Source organism: Elephas maximus, chromosome 15 (assembly GCF_024166365.1).
Source record: "Elephas maximus indicus isolate mEleMax1 chromosome 15, mEleMax1 primary haplotype, whole genome shotgun sequence".
NCBI lineage: Eukaryota > Metazoa > Chordata > Mammalia > Proboscidea > Elephantidae > Elephas > Elephas maximus.
This window is the reverse complement of record NC_064833.1, coordinates 73564055-73586957: the sequence shown is the minus strand read 5'-3', so window position 1 is coordinate 73586957 and position 22903 is coordinate 73564055. Positions and strand designations below refer to the sequence as shown.

General features: G+C 38.4%; 1 protein-coding gene across 1 annotated transcript in view; it reads left to right on the top strand.

Annotated features, from left to right (window-relative positions):
• The window catches only part of C15H8orf34 (chromosome 15 C8orf34 homolog), a 520738-nt gene that overhangs the window by 357813 nt on the left and 140022 nt on the right, over positions 1 to 22903 (top strand). The window contains 1 exon segment of the mRNA XM_049853855.1: positions 1155 to 1290. Within this exon segment, the coding sequence (XP_049709812.1) occupies positions 1155 to 1290 (136 nt within the window).

The window sequence follows — 22903 nt, the reverse complement described above, 5'->3', positions numbered from 1 at the left end:
GTTGGTATTTTATAATGGTCTCTAAGAATCCCTCCAGGGATTTATCCTTGCAGGTTTAGTTAGAATCACAACTTTGGTTAAGGGTGCTTGTTTGGCATAGTAATCTACTAGAACATTTCCTTTAGTTTGCATATTAATTCATTTTTCATACGCCTTGACTTTTATAAGCACTACTTCTTTATGAAATAAGAGTACATCTAAAAGTGTCTTATATATCGTGTCCAATTTTGTTTGAAGTTACAGCAGAGTTAAGAAATCCCTTGTCTCCAAAGCATCCCAAAGTCACATATATTTTTAAACTATACCTGTATATATGTATTTACTCTCAGGTTTTTGGCTAAATGCACTTGTTCTGCCATGTGAGCTGATATTACCTCAGGAAGAGGATTGTATTCTAAAAAGCAAAACTAAACCCATTGCCCTTGAGTTGGTTCTGACTCATAGCAACCCTGTAGGACAGAGTAGAACTGCCCCATAGGATTTCCAAGAAGCAGTTGGGGGATTCGATCTGCTGACCTTTTTGTTAGCAGCCAACCTCTCAAGCACTGTGCCACTAGCAAAAGCAAGCTTAAATTAATAATAGCATATCTTGCTTGATAACCTCCAATTTATCAGAGTTGAGGTATGATTGAAGTTCTCTTGTCATATACAGGGCTTGGAACAGGTTCATTCAGATTCAAACCCCTGCTGAGAATTTGCATTTCTAACAAGTTCCCAGGTGATGCTAATGCTGCTGGTTGGTTAGGGACCAATTCTGAGAACCACTAGTAGACCAGTGGTTCTTAAAATTTATTATACGTAAGAACACCTGGGGATCGTATTCTGATTCAGCATATATAGGGTGGAAATGCAAATACTCAGCAGGGCTTCGAACTGGACTGAACACCTGGTCGTATATGGTCTGCCCATTTTTCTTTTGTAGATTCAGTCTCTCACCATGTCGTCTTTTGGAAATCTCATATAACTTGTCTTCAAGTACATCTAGAAATGATTTGAAATATAATTGCTACGTGAGGTGAGAATTTTGCAAGGAAGATAATATAAAATAACGGTTTGCTTAACAAACTTCTGGGAGATACCTACAAATGTAGACTTTTTTTTCTTAATTTTACTAGAGTTAATTTGTTTCTTTGTAACTGTTGATGTTGTTACAGAGGATCTTGATGACTTAAGAATGGAGGGAGTAACTACTCTGGTGCCTTCTGGGAGCAAATTTAACCAAGGTCGTACTCCCTACCCTGCTGAACCTCAGGCCAAGGTCACACTGAACATCTGCTCAAGGTGTGCCAGGTAAAACAATAGCATGTATAGAATCTGTTGAGTAATCTTGATTGTTAAGATCTAAGATTTGTATGCAAAGCTGGTTATCTTTCTGAAGAAGAGCTGTTCCTTCCAGTTATCTTTTGCGCTAACATAAGCGAGGGAGTTAGCTGTGCGCTTTGTCCTTGTGCCCGATGGCATTCAGTCCAACAATGAATCAAAGAGTTTCGATTGTCTTCACTTCACAGCTTGAGACTATTCTAAGCCTTTCTGTCTCTGAATTTCATTAGCTGTCTGCCCTTCTGTTCCCTTTCAAAGGAAGATTCAAGGGGCTCTAAAAGTTCAAAGTTTCTTTTTAAACACCTGTGTCAAGGAAGAGTTTGCCCAGGTACAGTTTAAGATCTGATATTATTGGCCTCTTAGCCTGCCCCTCATCCTGTTTCCCTCCTGGAAAGAGTTTAATCAGCTCGATGCTTTTTCAGTTTTGGCAGCTGGAAGCAATCTTTGCATATACTGTATATGGCCAAGGAAGTAGCTTCAGAGTTACCGCCAAGCCCCAGTGCTGGCCCAGCAGAAACTAGCCAAATAGCTAGAATTCATTCTTCTGTAGGAATTAAATCTCATTTGCAAAGAGGCTTTTAAGCCTGTTTAAATGATAAAACAAGCTTTCTAACCCTTGTGTAAATGGTGCAGATTAGCAAGAACAATATACTGGCTGGCCAGTTCTATCTTCTTTCCCTTATGTCTAGCTGTTCCATTGTATTGTTTGAGAGGATTAGCTGCTTGGAAATAGGGGTAGGGGAAGAAATGCAAGAATATAAAATCACTTTATGTAGCTTTTTCTCTTTTGCCTTACCCCTTTGGAACTTTATTTATTTTTTTAAATTATCACTATAAAAATAAAATTTTTTTTTTATATTCACTAATTAATTTACTAGGTTAGAAAAATAGGAAGTATCCTTCTTAGAAATTCAAGGCAATTTGAGGCCATTAAGAGAAATGCTGTATCACAGTGGTAACACCAATGGAAACATTGCTTCAGACAAGTAACATCTGTGTGAGCTGATTTTTTGATCATGGCTGTGAAGATAACTTCTGATATTTATGGGATGATATCAGGGGAAACCCTGGTGGCACAGTGGTTAAGTGCTACAGCTGCTAACCAAACGGTTGGCAGTTCGAATATGCTAGGCGCTCCTTGAAAACTCTGTGGGGCAGCTCTACTCTGTCCTATAGGATCACGAGGAGTCGGAATCGACTCGACGGCACTGGGTTTTTTTTTGCACAGGGTATGTAGGTCATGGAAACCCTGGTGGTGTAGTGGTTAAGTGCTACAGCTGCTAACTAAAGGGATGGCAGTTCAAATCTGCCAGGCGCTCCTTAGAAACTCTATGGGGCAGTTATACTCTGTCCTATAGGGTTGCTATGAGTCAGAATCTACTCCACGGCACTGGGTTTGGTTTTTGGTATATGTAGGTCATTAGGTCATAGGGTCGCTATGAGTCGGAATCAACTTGAGGGCACTGGGTTTGGTTTTAGTTTTTGGTTTATGTAGGTACACTGAGTATACAAGGTCATCTGTAGAAGAGTTGTTTGGCTTTTTTTTCTTTTAACTTTATAGTTGTTGTGTACCATTGTTTTGATTCTGACTCATAACCACCCTATCGGACAGAGTAGAACTGCTCCATAGGGTTTCCTAGGCTGTAATCTTTACAGGAGCAGATGGCTAGGTCTTTTCTTCCTAGGAATAACTGGTGGTTTTAAACCACTGACCTTTAAATTAGCCGCCGAGTGCTTAACCATTGTGCTACCAGGGCTTCTTCATTTTCAAATGTATAAATATATGATGTATATATACATATATAAAACCTTGTATATATTTACATTTATATATAAAACTTTTATATGTTTATACATATATAAAATTTTATGGTACACTTGTAAATTTAAAATTACCCTCGTCCTTGGTCTTTCATGTCATTTTTAAAATATTGAAATATGAGAAGTCGGTTTTATCACAAAGGGAAAACCTATGAAAAAACAGATTTTACTACTGAGATATTGAGATTCTTAATTGAGAAAGGGCCAAGCACATACATAGCCCTAAACTACCAGTCATTCATCTGCTTAATGATAATTTGTAAATCAGACAATCTACATTCAAGGTGAGCTCTCAACTGTATTTATTCAAGAAATATTCAACTGGATCATAATTAGTTACATTTATTGTTTTCTCACGTTGTGCCAAGAACTATTTGAAGTACATTAAATGTATAAAATTTAATTCTCAAAAAAACTCCAGGAGTCAATTACTATTATGTTGTTGTTATTGTTAGTTGCCTGCCATCCAGTTGATTCCGACTCATGACAACGCTATGTGTGCAGAGTAGAATTGCTCAGTAGTGTTTTTTTAAGGCTGTCACCTTTCAGAAGCGGATTAGCAGACCTGTCTTCTGAGGTGCCTCTGGGTGCGCTCGAACAGCGAAATTTTAGGCTCATAATCAAGTGGTTAACTGTTTATGCCACTTAGGGACTCCAACTACTATTACAATCCTCTTTTTATAGATAAGTAAACTCAGGCACAGGTAGGTTAAGTAACTTGCCCAAGGTAAAACACAGATTCAAACCCAGTCAGCATATCTTGACAGCCTGCCAGTTGAATTATCTTGTCTGCTAAGCACCAGTCTGTTGTCTGAAGGCAAAGAAGGAGGCCTGAAATAAAGTAGAAACAGTGGAATAGAAAATGATAAAGGTGTTAGGAATGATGGAAGTTCAAGATCGTTTTGATGGAGAACAAAGTAGTGTTACACTTTCAAAGCAAGCTGAAGACATATTGATTCAGGACAGTGTGGCAAACAGTATGGAAGAAGATTGCAGGCTATCCATTTTAGAGCAGTTGCTGTAGCCAGAGTTCAGAGTGGAGGAAAAACCTAATACTAGTAGTCAAGAACTATGAAGAATCTGAGATTTTACCCTATTTGCATGCTAGCCTGTGACAGTGTTATGGATGCTTGCAGAAGGTATGAGATTCCTGGGTCAGACACCAAGGAATAGATTACTCACAACAATAGCAGTGGCCAGAGTATTATTATTTTACCAGTTCCCTGAACCCTGATTCTCAGTAAGCAACAAAAATAAGACAGTGGGTAACATTATAGGGCAGGAACTCTGAATTTAGGGGATCTGAATATTTTATAATGGGCAGTAAGCATGCCTGAACTTTACTCTGAAGAGCAATACAAACATTCTTGAACAGATTGCAACAAAGGCAGTTAGTGCCTCTGCTCATAAGATATGCAGAAATATGAGCCCCCTGGGGCATTGTCTCCAGTACTAGTTACATGGATATATTTTGTACTCCACTGACTAGTTATAAAAAGTTTCCATAATCAAACACTAATTAATGTAGCTGTGTCTCACCTCTCTTCTAGCTGCAATGCATGTAAGACTATAGGAATTATAGTTTTTAAACCAGACTTGAGCAGTTATCTCAGGCAGAAGTCATAAACAAACTGGGGGCCTCAGGATAATGTCGAGATATTTTGTGTGTCCGTTGGATTCATTACTAATTTCACACAAAATAGGGATTTCTATCTTCTTTTCAAAATCCGAAACAGCTGATTTGCTGGGCCTACATTCCCAAATGGTTACACAGGAGCAGCTTCCCCTTCTAGACCTTTAGACCAAGCAGTTGTGCTCCCTCAGGGTAGAAACTGAGTTCCATTCAGTTTCTGTGGCCAGCTTCACTTCTATTACCTACCTGAAGCCTGTAGGCACTTGTCTATTTGTTCTGATTTGTAGAAATGCTGAAACTGAGCCCGACTAGGCCACTGAGAGGATTATAGTGCCGAGAAGAGACAGACAGGAGCCCAAGGTCTCATAGTCCAGGTTATAGGCCAGAGTTGATGACAGGCTGACTGTAGCCCTAGAGCGACCAGGCAATTCCCCAACAGCCAGGTAGAGTGAATAGTCAGAAATCATATGCTACAGACTAGACCAACACAGAGAGTAGCACCACTTCATTTGAATATGACAGCCATTCCCATTGCTGTCATTGTGGCACCAGAACCCAGCATGGATGAGACATGTGTGAGGATAATGCAGACTTCATAGAAAAAGCCTTGAACTTGGATTTTGGGTCTGGAATCAGGATTTAATTCTACATCTCACTGTATTGAAGACTGTGTGGTGTTAATGCATAAGAAAGTTTAAGATAATGCATGTTAAAGTATACCAATGGAAAGAGCAATGGCTTTGAAGTCTGATAGAAGGTATCTAATGTCAGCACTCTAAATCACGATGTGTGTCATCTTGGGAAAAATTATGCAAATATTCAGAAAATCTGGTCCCTGAATTGTGAAGTGGAGTTAATGTAATTGTGTAGGTGACCTCTACAGGCCCCTGGGAAGGTCAGATGGGGTAATATACCTGAAGGCAGCTAGCCCAGTGCTCACTATACTCTGCTCCCAGTGAACGGTGTTTCCTCATCTCTTGCTTTCATTCACTGGGATTATTATAGTAGAAATACTTGAGCAATTTAAAATGCTTTGCGTTTTTTTTCTATCTTTTTGAGGAACCCAGTTAAAGTGCTCAAGTATTGAGGAAAAGAGAACCTCCTTTCTAGAATTTTCTCCTTGCTATAGACTTCTAACTGGCTAGGGAAGAAAACTACAGACTATCTTCTAGGATTTTTGTGTTGAATAGACCAGGGTGAGGTGACAATGTTTTTGTTTCTTGGTGTTGTTGCTGTTTTCTTCTAGGAGCTTTAAGAAACTAATCAAGAAATTCGTTTTCTCCTAGAACTAGGGAGGAAAAGTGTAATCAGTGAACTTGATGAACGTGTTATGTTATAGAAATAAATACTGTAGTCCAGGATAAATAATTACCTTAGTATAGTGTCCACAAGACTGAAGTGATGTCGAGCTTCTGCATAGAATCTATCAGTGTTCAAGTTAATTTAAGAGGTGAAGTCTGCTCTTTAGATTTTTGTTTTCCTCAATCTCTTTTTCAAATATTTTCCAATTATGAACTGCTAGTGGGAGCACAGAGACAGGAGGTGAGTAGCACATGATATTATGCCCAGAACATGATTGTTCTTATCAAGCCAAGGACATCCAATCCCAGGCTATAGAACCTTCCTCATTCAACCTGATTGGAAGATATGACTGTTAATGAAGCTGGTACGTTCTATTGAAAATGACTGAGGGATTTGAGATCTACATGACCAGAAGTACTTCCACTTTTTTAAAAATTGTACTTTAGATGAAGGTTTACGGAACAAACTAGTTTCTCATTAAACAGTACATATATTGTTTTGTGACATTGGTTGACAACCCCATGACATGCCAGTACTCTCCCTTCTCGACCTTGGGTTCCCTATTACCAGCTTTCCTGTCCCCTCCTACCTTCTAGTCCTTGCTCCTGGGCTGATGCGCCCCTTTATTCTCATTTTGTTCTATGGGTCTGTCTAATATTTGGCTGAAGGGTGAACCTCAGGATTGACTTCATTACTGAGCTAAAAGGGCGTCCGGAAGCCGTAGTCTCGGGATTTCTGCAGTCTTTGTCAGGCCAGTAAGTCTGGTCCTTTTTTTTGAATTAGAGTTTTGTTCTGCATTTTTCTCCAGCTCTGTCTGGAACCGTCTGTTGTGATCCCTGTCAGAGCAGTCAGTGGTGGTGGCCAGGTACCATCTATTTGTACTGGTCTCAGTCTGGTGGAAGTCATGGTAGTTGTGGTCTGTTAGTCCTTTGGACCAATCTTTCCCTTGTGTCTTTAGTTTTCTTCATTTTCCCTTGCTCCTGAAGGGGTACTTTCACTTCTGAAGACATCTGGAAAAGAGAAATTTACTCTACATCAAATTGTTCTGTAAAGTTTTATGCACATCAAAGTGACTAAAATATCAAAAATGTCAAAAGGTTTGTTATAAGAAAATTTAAAATGTAGTTTTTTGTTTTTTCCCATAAATATTTCACTCATGATTAGAGATGGAAGATAGCTTGTGTTTTCAAACTGGTAAACTATCCTACGATAAATTTGTTTCCATAGTTCTCAATGAACTTAGTCCGATGTGAGCATCACTGTAGTTTGTGTGATTTAAACAAAGAGGTGACATCACTTGACAAGTGGCACAATGCGTAGCTAATAGATAACTGACCATTGATTCTAGTATATGAAGATTCTACTCAAAAACATTTCTTTTCTTCAGATCATAAGGTAAGGAAGACATTATAAAGCATCAATTTTTAAGTGTGTAAAGCATTGCCTATATAGGATATTGTTGTTTTCTTGTGCCATTGAGTCAATTCTGACTCATGGAGGCCTGATGTATTATACAGTAGCATTGCCCCATAGGGTTTTCTTGGCTGTAATCTTTATGGAAGCAGATTGCCAGGTCTTTTCTCCCATGGTGCCACTGGTGGGTTCAAACAGCCAACCTTTAGATTACCAGCCAAGCGCAAACCATTTGTGCCATCCAGGGACCTCGATTTAGGATATAGTGTGTCTATAATTGGTGATTTTATTTGTTTATTTGTTCTAAAGTAGATTTCTAATACATTCATGGAGTCCCTTGGCTTGACTTTTAGAAGATTCCACCAATACAGTTACACATCCTTGAACACTATATGCAAAATTAGTTTGATTTGTTGTTCAGGAGTCCGGGAGTTTCATTAAGTCATTTTAACTAAAAGATGCTGATACCAAGGCACCAAATTACTATGTCAGTGAAGTTTATAAGCCATTTTTCTGGAAAGACCACCCATGAATTCTGCCTATCAACTGCCATTCTTAAGAGTTAAACCTTGCACTTGTGAACTCCTGCCAGAGCATCCCGGGTGGTAAGACGCTATTTGTGTTTGATGGTGCAAGTGTTCCCATTCATTCATGCTTAACATCAATAATGCATAAAAAAGGAGCTGAAAGCCGATTTTGGAGAAATTGGATTATAGAGAACATATAGTAATACTGGCTCAGAAACCACTGCATGAGAATGCGTGATGTTTACTTCCAAATGGCCTGCTAATTTATGTATCATGTCATTCTACCAAAAATTATTCATCATCCCTCCTAAATATCATGGCATTAAAATATTGAGTCTATTTTAATAAAGCAGAAGTAGATCACCATTGGTGACAGCATGTTGAAGGATGAATGCCAAATCTTATAAATGTGAACTAATTTTAAACAGTCTGTATTACCATTTACTGGTAAAAGCCAACACAATTAAGTGTATGTTTTGCATTTTTTTCTTTTCTTTCCAACGATTTTTATAAAGTTTAAATTGAACAAATATTTACTGTATGGAAAGGTGAGCAAAGCAGACATGAAAGAAAGTGGATAAAGTGTTATAATACTGCTATCACTTATTTGGGAACCCTGGTGGTGCAGTCATTAAGAGCTTGGCTGATAACCAAAAGGTTGGCCGTTCAAATCCACCGCCTGCTCCTTGGAAACTCTATGGAGCAGTTCTACTCTGTCCTATAGGATTGCTATGAGTCTGAATTGATTCAATGCAAAGGGTTTTTTTTTTTTTTTTTTTTTTAATATAAATGAAAACTTCATGGCTCAAGGCTGTGCTGAATCCAGGTACTCAAGCTTGCCCTCCTATCCTTTTACTCGACAGAAATCACCAAAACCCACATGTGGCGGCCACATCTTAATTACTTCTCTGCTCTCCATTAAGTTCTTCAGGATTTTGCTGTGGGTCTTTACCTTTAAATCCTTCTTGGCTTCAGGGGCATAGGCATTATCTACAATTTGTAGAGCAGTCTTTTAGGAGAAAGCCTAAGGCCACCCAGAGAATAAGCACCCTACACTTAGGGAATGGTAACAGTATGCTGTCTGGAGAAAGTCAATGCTGTCAATTTGCAGGTGGGTGAAGAGCCCAGACCTCTCTGATTCTAAATGGTGCATATGGATTGGCATCCCTGCTTGATAATAGGCACAATAGAGCAACATATACAGGAAGAAGCTGCCATATTGAAAAACTCAGAAACAGATTAAACATTTGTTATTGTCGTTGTTCCACCTCCCCTCCTTTACCCAAGAATGCCCTGGGTAGGACACTGGACCTGGAGAGGGAGACAAGCCTTAAGGACCATTGGAAGCCCGTATGGCTATAACCAGAAGTTATGACCAGAATGAAATAAGCAGCCTGCTAATATCCCAGTAGCCTTCCTGATTTTGAATATATGGAGGGGAAAAAACAACAGCGATAAGATTTCAAAAGCAGGAGTCCACAAGATTTCAGAAACAACAGTAAGATTTCAGAACCCTTACCAAATAAGAAGGAGGAAGGTAAGCAACCCACCTTTTTTCCAGAAATCTTTCTGAAAACTGTGTTCCGGCAATTATTCAAAAAGCCCAGTTTCAGAACCCTAAGCTTTAAACCCAAGTCTCTTTTGAATTCCTTGACCTGTGATAACTTCTTCTAAGCCTAAAGTTAAATTATTCTTTTTGAGATTAAAAATGCTAGGGTAAAAATAGATTTATTGGCTTAAAAAAAATTAACTCCTATTAATTTTATTTATAAATAGATATTCAGTGTCACCCTGTTTATGGCTAAAATAATTAATAAACTATATTAAATGTAATATTTAAAATTCATATTTCATGGTTATTAGCATATATATTTTAATTAATATATATCATCATATATATGATAAAAATATATGTATTTTAAAGGCCACATTTCCAAACAGATAATCATGAGACCCTGAAATCTCTGCATATTGTTTTTAATTCATCATTCCTTCCAATACGTTTGTAACACAGGAATCAGGCTCTCTAGTAGTTTTTTACTCTTGGGGCATAACAGAGTTTCCTGAAAAAGTTTTCCCTGAAGGCTTTCTGTTGCTTCCTTGTCGAAGTCATTAATGAGGTGTTGCCATTTCCGTAGGGTGTCTGTGAGGGAGACAATTAGATAGTTTCGTCTTTCTTTACTAAGCTTCATTTTCTTATAGATACTGTCATTCCATCTGTCTAGATAGGAGTTAGATATTTCGGGTTATTTTAGTCCTGAATTAAATCAAGGAAATCAAATTAATGGTAAATAGGGGAGGGGAGAAGAGAAAGAGAGAAAAGAGTTGGGCTACCCTTCTAACCCTTGAACTAAGAAGTACACCTAAAAGCTTGATTTAGCCTAGGGACAAAAATAGTTGATGAGTGTGCTTTGTTTGTTGGTTTCCAGGAAGAGAATAACACAAATGATAAGCAGCTGAAGATGCTCACAGGTTCAGCTTAGATTCCTACTTGAATTGACAAAGCTTTTTTTGAACTAAAAACAGCCACTCCTTTCCTGGAAGTAGAGGGAATTAAGGAAGACAATAGGGAAACAAGTCCTTGACCATGCCCTGTAGACCACCCATCCTGTTTTCAGAGTCTACACTGCTCCTACCCTGCCCAGGTTATGCTGTATTTGTTGTAGAAAAAAAAAAAAAAAAATGGACTCAGGAATCTTGATTTATGGCTTATGTAATTTCATCAAGGAGCCCTGTGGTGCAGTGGTTAAGAGCTTAGCTGCTAATCAAAAGGTCAGCTGTTCAAATCTATTAGCCAGCTCCTTGGAAAACCCTTTAAGGCAGTCCTACTCTGCCCTATAGGGTTGCTATGAGTTGAAATCAACTCAAAGACAATGGTGTTTTGTTTGTTTTGTTTTAATTTCATCAAGCTCTGCAAGCAGGAAGAACTAAGAGGAGGTACTCTTCCAGATACTGGTGTGAAGATCTTCAGAAAATAACCAGACATGTGTCAAAATTTCCTAGTCTTGGACCAGGATAGTAGCAGTAGAGGTGGTGAGAAGCTGTTAGATTTAGAAATCTTTTGAAGATGTTAGAAATCTTTTGAAGATAGAACTGACAGAATTTGTTGACACACTTAAATGTGGTATGTGAGAGAAAGAGAAGGATCACAGATGACTCCAAAGATTTGTCCAAGTAACTGAAAGGGTAGTGCCCCACTTAGTGAGAGAGAAAAGAATCGGAGGAACTTGTTGAGGATAGTGGGGAATGAGTTTTTTCTCATGTTAAATTTGATATCCCCATTAGATGAATGTAATCAGAATCTCTCCTCAGCAACAGAGCTAACAGTTAATAGAGTGAAATATTATATTCCCTGTTAGCAACAGGATGAAATAAATTAGAGAATTCACCATGTCTTGCCAGAATAGCTTTGTGATTAGCAGTCATAGGCATTGTGGTTAATCAGCTACATTTATAAGAAATCACCTCACAACTTATAACTCTTCTTCCCCACAACCAGTTAGCTCAAGATCTCCTGTAATTGGCTTGACTTAATTAAAAAAAAAAAAAAAGTTTATCTCCTGTCCGTTCTCAGTAGAATACTAACTCTGTGAGAAGAATAGGTCTGTCTTGAATCACTGATATATCCCAGTACTTTAAATAATACTTTAAATATCCCCAGTAATTAAATAATTCTTGACTCATATGAGGCATCCATTAAATACTCGGATGAATGAAAGGTTGAAGAAATAGCAGTTGAGATCTCTTTCTTTCTTCCTCGCTACCTGTATATTAGTCACCGAGGGCTGCCGTAACAAAATACCACAAACTTTGTGGCTTAAAAGTATAGAACTTTATTTACTCACAGTTCAGGAGGCCAGAAGTCTGAAATCAAGGTTTCAGCGGGTTTGGTTCCTTCTGGAATATCTGAGAGAGAGTCTGTTCCATGCTTCCCTCCTAGTTTTTGATGGTTGACGGCAATCCTTAGTGTTCCTTGGCTTGTAGCAACACCAGTCTAATCTCTGCCCCCATTGTCACATGGACTTCTCCCCTGTGTGGGTCTGTGTATTTCCTATAAAGACCTCAGTCTTTGGGTTTAGGGTCCACCCTAATCCAGTATGACCTCGTTTCAGCTTGATTACATCTGCAAAGACCATATTTCCAATTAAGAGACATTCACAGGTTTCAGATGGCCATGAATTTAGGGAGATACTATTCAATCAAGTCCCCATGATTCTGTCAGTTTGTCACACGGTGGTGGCTTGTGTGTTGCTGTGATGCTGGAAACTATGCCCCCGCTATTTCAAATACCAGCAAGGTCACCCATGGTGGACAGGTTTTAGCTGAGCTTCCAGACTAAGACAGGCTAGGAAGAAGGACCTGGTGGTCTACTTCTGAAAAGAATTAGCCGGTGAAAACCTTATGAATAGCAGCGGAACATGTCTGATATGGTGCAGGAAGATGAGCCCGTTAGGTTGGAAGGCACTCAAAATATGACTGGAGAAGAGCTGTCTTCTCAAAGTAGAGTTGACTTTAATGACATGGATGGAGTTAAGCTTTCAGGGCCTTCATTTGTTGATATGGCATGACTCAAAATGAGAAGAAACAGCCACAAATGTCCATTAATAATCAGAACATGGAATGTATGAAGTATGAATTTAGGGAAATTGAAAATCATCAAAAACGAAAAGGAATGGATAAACATTGATATCCCAGGAATTAGTGAGCTGAAGTGGACTGGTATTAGACATTTTGAATCAGATATTCATGTAGTCTGCTGTGCTGGGAATGACAAATTGTAGAGGAATGGTATTGCATTCATTGTCAAAAAGAACGTTTTGAGATCTGAAGTACAACTTGGTCAGAAATAGGATAATATCCATACACCTATAAGGAAAACCAGTTAATACGACTATTATTCAAATTTACACACCAACCACAAAGGCCAAAGATGAAGAAATTGAAGATTTTTACCAACTTCTGCAGTCTGAAATTGATCAAACATATAATCAAGATGCACCCATAATTACTGGTAATTGGAATTCTAAAGTTGGAAAGAAAGGTCAATAGTTGGAAAATATGATCTTAGTGATGGAAACCATGCTGGAAATCCCATGATAAAATTTTGCAAGACCAATGACTTATTCGCTTCAAATACCTTTTTTCAACAACATAAATAATGACTATACATGTGGACCTCACCAATGGAGTGCACAGGAATGCAGTTGCCTACATGTGTGGAAAGAGATGATGGAAAAGTTCAATATCGTCAGTCAGAACAAAGCTAGGGGGTGGCTGTGGAACAGACCTTAAATTGGTCATATACAAGTTCAAGCCGAAGCTGAAGAAAATTAGAACAAGTCCAAGAGAGCCAAAGTATGACCTTGAGTAATCCCATCTGAATTTAAAGACCATCTCAAAAATAGATTTGATGCATTGAACACTAATGACCAAAGATCAGACCAGTTGTGGAATGACATCAAGGACATCATACATGAAAAAAGCAAAAGATCGTTAAAAACACAGGAAAGAAAGAAAAGGCCAAAATGGATGTCAGAAGAGACTCTGAAACTTGCTCTTGAATGTAGAGTAGTTAAAGTGAAAGGAAGAAATGATGAGGTAAAAGAGCTGACCAGAAGATTTCAAAGGGCGGCTTGAGAAGACCAACAAAAGTATTATAATGAAATATGCAAAGACCTGGAATTAGAACACCAAAAGGGAGGAACACACTCAGCATTTCTCAAGCTGAAAGAACTGAAGAAAAATTTCAGCCTCAAGTTTCAATATTGAAGGATTCTATGGGGAAAATATTAAACAATGCAGGAAGCATCAAAAGAAGATGCAAGGAATACACAGAATCACTATACCGAAAAGAATTGGTTGATGTTCAACCACTTCAGGAGGTAGCATATGATCAAGAGCAGATGGGACTGAAGGAAGAAGTCCAAGCTGCACTGAATGCATTGGTGAAAAACAAGGCTCCAGGAATTGACGGAATACCAATTGAGACGTTTCAACAAAAGGTTGAAGCATCAGAGATGCTGACTCCTCTATGCCAAGAAATTTGGCTACCTAGCTAACTGACTGTAGTAGATTCAAATTTGTGTCCATTTCAAAGAAAGGTGATCCAGCTGAATGCAGAAATTATCAAACAGTATCATTAATATCGCACGCAAGTAAAATTTTGTTGAAGATCATTCAAAAGCAGTTACAACAGTACATCAACAAGGAACTCCCAGAAATACAAGCCAGATTCAAGAAGAGGACGTGGAACCAGGAATATCATTCTGATGTCAGATGGATCTTGGCTGAAAGTAGAGTGTACCAGAAAAATGTTTACCTGTGTTTTATTGACTATGCAAAAGCATTTAACTATGTGGATCATAACAAATTATGGATAGCATTTTGAAGAATAGGAATTCCAGAACACTAAATTGTTCTTGTGAGGAACCTGTAAGTAGACCAAGAGGCAATCGTTGAACAGAAAAGGCGATACTGTATGGTTTAAAGTCAGGAAAGGTATGCATCAGGGTTGTATCCTTTCACCATACTTATTCAATCTGTAAACTGAGCAAATAACCCGAGCAGCTGGACTATATGAAGAAGAACATGGCATCAGGATTGGAGGAAGACTCATTAACAACCTGCAATATGCAGATGACACAACCTTGCTTGCTGAAAGTGAAGAGGACTTGAAGCATTATTGATGAAGATCAAAGACTACAGCCTTCAGTATGGATTGCACCTCAGCATAAAGAAAACAAAAACCTTCACCACTGGATCAATAAGCAACATCATGATAAATGGAGAAAAGATAGAAGTTGTCAAGGATTTCATTTTTGCTTGCACCCACAATCGACACCTGTGGAAGCAGCAGTCAAGAAATTAAAGGGTACATTGCACTGGGCAAATCTGCTGCAAAAGACCTCTTTAAAGTGTTAAAAAACAAAGATGCCGCTTTAAGGACTGAGGTAGCCTGACCCAAACCATGGTGTCAATCACTTCATATGCATGCAAAAGCTAGACAATGAATAAGGAAGACAAGAAAAATTGATGTCTTTCAATAATGGTGTTGGCAAAGAATGTTGAATATACCATAGGCTGCCAGAAGAATGAACAAATATGTCTTGGAAGAAGTACAACCAGATTGCTCCTTAGAAACGAAGATGACAAGGCTTTGTCTCACATACTTTGGGCATGTTATGAGGAGGGATCAGTCCCTGGAAAAGGACATCATGCTTTGTAAAGTTGGGGATCAGTGAAAAAGAAGACTCTCAATGAGTTGGATTAATACGGTGTTTGCAACAATGGGCTCAAGCGTAACAGTGATTGTGAGGATGGCGATGGACCCTGCAGTGTTTTGTTCTGTTGTACATGGGGTCGCTGTGAGTCAAAACCAACTTGATAGCACCTAGCAACAATAACATTCAATCCAGTACAATCTACATCTCCATCTTTGTATCCAGACTCTACTTTTTAGCAGGCTGTTCCATGTGGTGAGGAAAATGGCCCTTGGTACCTGAACACTCCAGGTTTATGTTATCATTAGAACTTAGGCCCTTTCTCTTCCAGAGTTTATATAAGAATCCTAAAATAGATGCAGAAATCAGGCACTGCATAGGGCTGATGAGATCTCTAAGTTACCTTTGGTCATGGGCTCGTTCCTATGTTAGGGGAAAAGATGCTCCTTGACTAACATGTTCCTTGGCTAACAATTTTACATAAATTTACCATTTTACCAAAGAAAGAGATTCAGTGCAGACAAAATAATAACATGACTACCACAGTACAAATAAGATTAATAAAATATTTTATTTCTAGAGAACTTTTTATTGTAAAAACTAATTTCACAGACTTTAAATCATTTTAACCTAATCTTCATAATTTCCCCCAGAAACTATAAAGAGGAAGGAACATGATCCAGAGTACTAAATAACTCATCTTAGGTAACACAGGTAATGAAGGGTGGGATAGGGCTTCTGAATCAAAATTCAGTGTTCTTTCAGTATCTCTCACTGCCTATATAAGCCACTCTGAAATTCAAAATCATTCAGTGCTCTTCCATTTTCTAGCTTGAGATTAAAGGCTTTATGATATAGCACTAATCTTCTTTCATTTAACATTGTGTCACCTATAAGCCTGGGATTTCTCTAACAGGTTCCAACCTTGCAGGCAGCAAAGACTTGAGTGGCCATTCCACAGCTACCTTGGTGATGCTCTCCCTGTATCCCTTATCCAATTCCAACCTCTTTACACTGATCCTGTTCCTGGAGGTCCTGGATCCCCCTGCCTTCCTCTCCACCCGCTCCAAGTACCTTTCTCCCCTTCCAATGTCAGGATTCTTCTACCATGGCTCTAGAATCTTTCGGTTCTGCTCATTTTTTTATAATATTCTAAGTCAGCTTAAAAAAAAAAAAAACACAATAGTCAGGCATTAATTCCTGATAAGTAGAATCTTCTTTAGGATTTCAGTGATAGAAGTAAAAGGTCTGAGAGAACAGCTTAAGAATATGCACGAATATTGTTAATTTTTGTCCCTAATCTTTTTATTTCTTTCCTTATGCCCTAAGCCTCAGCTAAACTCAGCTTCTTTTTCTCTGTCCCCTGTAAAAGTCCTGTGAGTGTCCCCTCAGACTCCATGTTCTCTTTTTTGAGATGAACTCACCTCAGTTGTCATAGAAGGATTCCCTCCTTACAAACAGTCTCACAAATGTATACAAATTCTCTTTTTCAAGCACATCTCAAATTTTCTTCCTTCCCTCAGAAGTCCTCTCAGTACTTTTAAATTGGAAGCAGGCACTTCTTTTGTAACTGCTGCAATTCATTTTCATCTTTACCTCCCATCCACTCTGGTTCACTTTCTCACTAATTGTTCTGTACCTACTTTCTCTCCTCTTCTAGACCAAAAGGCAGCATATGTATTGATTCATTTTGTGTCCACTTCAGCGCTATGACAGTTTACATGGGATATGCTTGAGATGTGACTCTAATGATTGTTGTTTCTGCCACGCCGCCTACATGCTTAATAAAAGGGAGTGAGGTGGGGTGCTGAGGCTAAGACCAGAAATAAAGCTCTCTTATGAAGTCTGAGAAGCTGGGCAGTTTTCCATGCTGGCTGGTCTAGTAAGCAAAAGTTCTACTTTGTTTGATGGTTGGAAACTGTCTTTATTACGGTCTCAAAATTCTGTATTATTTCGTTGATTTTATTCATCTGCTTCTTTTGGTTTTCTTCTTCATGTGCTCAGGACATTTTGTCCATGTTACCCAGCCTCCCCCATTCCTGTCTGCTTCCCACATACACTTTTTTTTGGTGACTGTGGTATCAAAACACTTTTCTTTGGACCTCAGTGAGTTAAAAGATTTTACCAAATTTTTAAAATCGCTTCTTAAAGCCCACATTTTTCTTAAGAGTCACCTTTTTTCTATATGTTCTTTGTAAACTTCTTCAGAGAAACTGTAGGTATTAAACTTTTAGTTTTTGGAAAATGTCTTGAATTCTTCTACTACCTATTAGCTTTCCATTCCACTTGAAGATGTTACTCCATGTTTCCTGCTATCAATGGTCCTGATGAGCCCTCCAATATCAATCTAATGGTTATGCCTTTGTAGGTAATTTTTCTTTTCTCTCTGTAACCTCTTAAGTTTTTTCTTCTGCTTGTCAGCTCTTAAATTCCCACTTATTGTAAGCACCAGGGAAATGAGAGCTCTCAATCTGACACTCATAGCTCTTTCACTTTACTGAGATGCTGAACCACTCTTTCTTTCAATACTCGAAAATTTATTCTTCTCCATTCTCTCTAGTTTCTACTACAAGCACCCCTGTTGGCAGAACGTCAGAGCTTCTCTATCCATTCTCCATGCCTACTAATGTCTCTTTGAAAAAGAACCCAACCAGATAGATAGATAGATAGATATACATGTCTTTGATATATACCTCAAAAAGACATTAGGAGACATAGAGAATAATAATATTAATTATATATATATATATATTTTATCCTAGTTGAGTTCTGTTTTAATTTCTTGGTCTTATTTTCAACTAATCAAATTATCTCTTTGTGTCTAATTGAACTATTTCTATGTTGTTTAATCATGTAAACTCGTTTCCCTGCAATCCATCTTCTTGTTTAAAAATATATTTGTTTCTCTCTTTCTTTGAGATTCTTAAATATATTTACTTGAAGTGTTATTTATTTATTTTTAAAGCTGGCTCATCTATTATAAGCTCCTTGTGAGTGTATTCTTACGATTTTTATTTTTTCCAGTTTGTTGGCAATCCTTTGTGGCATATAATTTCCTCAGGTATATTAAAATTTTGTAAACTCATTTGGAAGCGAAGTTTCTTCCTTCCTTCTTCTCTCCATCCCTACCTCCCTCCCTTTCTTCCTTCCTTTCTCACCCCTCTGTGTCTGATGGCTTTTCATTTTCCTTTACCCACCCCTCCTTGGGGTGTCTAGTGTAATCCTAGGTCTTATACTGGAGGCTCAGGGCTCCCTGCCAGCAGGAGACTTGGTTGAGCTTCTGGCTGATAGCTGTTCTCCTTTCTTGATCCTTCCCTAGGTCCACAAACTTACAGTGGTTTTGCTCTTTTTCAGCCTTTGTTCATTGGTGGCACACCTTGTTCAGCTTCGTGGCACACAGTGAGCCTGGTTTCAGAAGTAGGGCATTTTGACTCCATTTTCAGCCTCTTCTGCCAATTTCAGGTGTTGGAGCTCAGTAGGCTGTGATGTTTTAGCCTCTTGTTTGCCAGTGTATTTTCAGTTCCATTTCAGTCCATGATAGCATTTATCTTCTATTGAGCATGTTGCTGTTGTTAGTTGATGTTGAGTTGATTCCAACTCATGGCGATTGCGTGTGCTCTGAGTAGAATTGCTACATGGAGATTTCAAGGATGTGACCTCTTTGGAAGCAGATCACTAGGCCTGTCTTCTGAGGCACCTCTGAGTGAGTTCAAACCACAAACCTTTTGGTACTGGAACGCTTAATTGTTTGCACCACTCAGGGACTCTTTGAGCCTAGCTATGTACTGAGTATAGCTATGCCTTTTAAAATATGTTTTTAAATGGATTTTGTCTCTTACCATGAAGTGTGTGTATGTGTGTGTGTGTGTGTGTGAGAGAGAGAGAGAGAGAGTAGATTTCTGCAGGAATTTACTCTGTCATCTTGACTTAAAGTTACCTCGTTAATTAAACACTTAAGTATCCATACACATAGATATTCGTGGAATTGGTTAAATGGGGTCGTCAGATAAACATGCTGAGAACAAAAAGTAAGATTTTCTGGAAGAAGCAGTCATTAGGATAAGAGAAAAACAACTCGGGGTATCTTAATATGACCACAGATGTAATTCCTTTCATGATATATATAGAGAGAGAGAAAGAGAGTGCTTTAGGTGAAAGTTTTCAGCTTAACTTCTTATACAAATATTTATACACATATTGTTTTGTGACATTAGTTTCAATTCCCACAATGTGACAGCACACTTCCCCTTTTCACCCAGAGTTCCCTGTGTCCATTCACCCAGTTCCTGTCCCTTGTTGCCTTCTCATCCTGCCTCCGGACAGGGGCCGCCCATTTGGTCTCAATTATCTGATTGAACTAAGAAGCGCACTCCTTGTGTGTAGTATTTTTTTGTTTTATAGTCACGTTTAATCTTTGTCTGAAGAGTGGGCTTCGGGAATGGATTCAGTTCTGAGTTAACAGAGCATCTGGGGGCCATAGTTTCAGAGGTTCCTTCAGTCTCTGTCAGACCATTAAGTCTGATCTTTTATACATGAACTTGAGTCCTGTTCCACACTTTCTTCTTGTTCTGTCCGAGACCCTCTGTTGTGTTCCCTGTCAGGGCAGTCATTGGTGGTAGCTAGACACCATCTAGTTCTTCTGGTCTCAGGCTGATGGAGTCTCTGGTTTATGTGGTTCTTTAGTCTCTTGGGCTAATATTGTCCTTGTGTCTTTGGTTTTCTTCATTCTCCTTTGCTCCAGGTGGGATGGGACCAATTGATCCATCTTAGATGGCCACTCACAAGCTTTTAAGATCCCAGATGCCATTTACCAAAGTGGGTTGCTGAACATTTTCTTAATAAACTTTGTTATGCCAATTGACGTAGATGTCCCCCAAAACTATTATCCTCAGGCCCCAGCCCCAGCTACTCTGTTCCACAAAGTGTTTGGATGTGTCCAGGAAATTTCTTAGCTTTCACTTTGGTCCAGTTGTGCTGACTTCCCCTGTATTGTGTGTCGTCCTTCCCTTTGCTGAAGTTGATCCTTGTCTACTATCTAGTTAGTGATTTCCCTTCCCCCTCCCTACCCACCCTCGTAACCATCAAAGAATGCTTTCTTCTATCTTTAAACCTTTTCTCGAGTTTTTGTAATAGCGGTCTCATACAATATTTGTCCTTTCGTGACTGACTAATTTCACTCAGGATAGTGCCCTCCAGATTCATCCATGTTGTGAGATGTTTTGCAGATTCATCGTTGTTCCTTATTGTTGTATAGTGTTCCGTTGGATGTACCATAATTTGTTTATCTGTTCATTGTTGATGGGCACCTAGGTTGTTTCCATCTTTTGCTATTGTGAATAATGTCACAATGAACATGAGTGTACATATATCTATTTGTGTGATGGCTCTTATTCTCTAGGATATATTTCAACGAGTGGGATTCCTGGATCATATGGTACTTCCATTTCTAGCTTTTTAAGGAAGTGCCAAATTGTTTTCCAAAGTGGTTGTAACATTTTACATTCCCACCAGCAGTACATGAGTGTTCCAATCTCTCCACAACCTCTCCAACATTTATTATTTGGTGTTTTGGATTAGTGCCAGCCTTGTTGGGGTGAGATGGTATCTCACTGTAGTTTTGATTTGCATTTCTTTAATGGCTAATGATCGTGAGCATTTCCTCAAGTGTCTTTTTGCTGCGTGAGTGACTTCTTTGGTGAAGTGTCTGTTCATATCCTTTGCCCATTTTTTAGTCAGATTGTTTGTCTTTTTCATTGAGGTGTTGCAGTATCTTGTAAATTTTAGAGATTAAACCCTTATTGGATACGTCATAGCCCAAAAAATTTTCCCAGTCTGTAGGTTCTCTTTTTACTGTTTCGGTGAAGTGTTTTGATGAACATAAGTGTTTGATTTTTAGGAGCTCTCGGTTACCTACTTTCTTTTCTGGTGTTTGCGCATAGTTAGTTATGGTTTGTATACTAGTTATGTAATATATTAGAGCTCCTAGAGTTGTCTCTATTTTTTCTCCCATGATCTTTATAGTTTCAGATTTTATATTTAGGTCTTTGATCCATTTTGAGTTAGTTTTTGTGTATGGTGTGAGGTATGGGTCCTGTTTCATTTTTTTTGCAGGTGGATATCCAGTTATGCCAGCACCATTTGTTAAAGAGACTATCTTTTCCCCATTTAATGGACTTTGGACCTTTGTCAAAAATCAGCTGCTTACAGGTAGATGGATTTACTTCTGGTTTCTCAATTCTGTCCCATTGATCTATGTATCTGTTGAATCATTACAGGCTGTTTTGACTACCGTGGCAGTATAATAGATTCTAGAATCAGGTAGTGCAAGGCCTCCCACTTTGTTCTTCTTCAGTAATGCTTTACTTATCTGGGATCTCTTCTTTTCCATACGAAGATAGCGATTTGGTTCTCCATCTTGTTAAAATATGTTGTTGGAATTTGGATTGGGATTGCACTGTATCTGTAGATTGCTTTGGGTAGAATAGACATTTTCACAATGTTGAGTCTTCCTATCCATGAATATGGTATGTTTTTCCACTTACATAGGTCTCTTTTGGTTTCTTGCAATGTATTTAGTAGTTTTGTCTTTTACATCTCTGGTTAGATTTATTCCTAAGTACTTTATTTCTTGGAGACTATTGTATTGATTTGGTGATTTCCTTTTTGAAGTTCTCTTTGTTGGTGTAGAGGAATCCAACTGATTTTTGTCTGTTTATCTCGTATCCTGATACTTATCTGGAATCTATTAATTTCAGTAATTTTCTTGTGAGTTCTTTGAGATTTTCTGTGTATAAGATTATATCATCTGCGAATAGGGATAATTTTACTTCTTCCTTACCAATTTGAATGTCCTTTATTTCTTTTTCTTGCCTTATTACTCTGGCTAGGACCTCCAGCACAATGTTGAATAAGAGTGGTAATAAAGGGCATCCTTGTCTGATCCCTGTTCTCAAGGGGAATGTGTTCAGTCTCTCTCCATTTAGAATGATGTTGTCTGTTGACTTTTGTATGAATGCCCTTTATTATGTCAAGGAATTTCCCTTCTATTCCTATTTTGCTGATAGTTTTATCAGGAATAGGTGTTGGACTTTGTCAAATAGCTTTTCTGCATCAGTTGATAAGATCCTGTGGTTCTTTTGTTTTATTTATGTGTTGGATTACATTGATTGATTTTCTAATGTTGAACCATCCCTGCATACCTGGTATGAATCCCAGGTGGTCATGATGAATTTTTTTTTTTTTTATAAGCTGTTGAATTGTATTGGTTAGAATTTTGTTGAGGATTTTTGCATCTATGTTCATGAGAGACATTGGTCTGTAATTTTGTGTGTGTTTTTGTGTGTGTGGTTTCTTTAACTGGCTTCAGCATCAGGCTTATGCTGGCTTCACAGAATGAGTTTGAGAGTATGCCATCCCCTTCTATGCTCTGAAATACCTTTAGTAGTACTGATGTTAACTCTTCTCTGAAAGTTTGGTAGAATTCTCCAGTGAAGTCATCCAAGCCGGGGCATTTTTCTGTTGATAGTTTTTTTTTTTTTTTTAATGTCTTCAATTTCTTCTTTTTTATGGGTTTATTTAGTTTTTCTAACTTGGTTTGTGTTAGTTTAGGTAGGTAGTGTGTTTCTAGAAATTTGCTCATTTCCTCTAGGTTTTCAAATTTGTTGGAG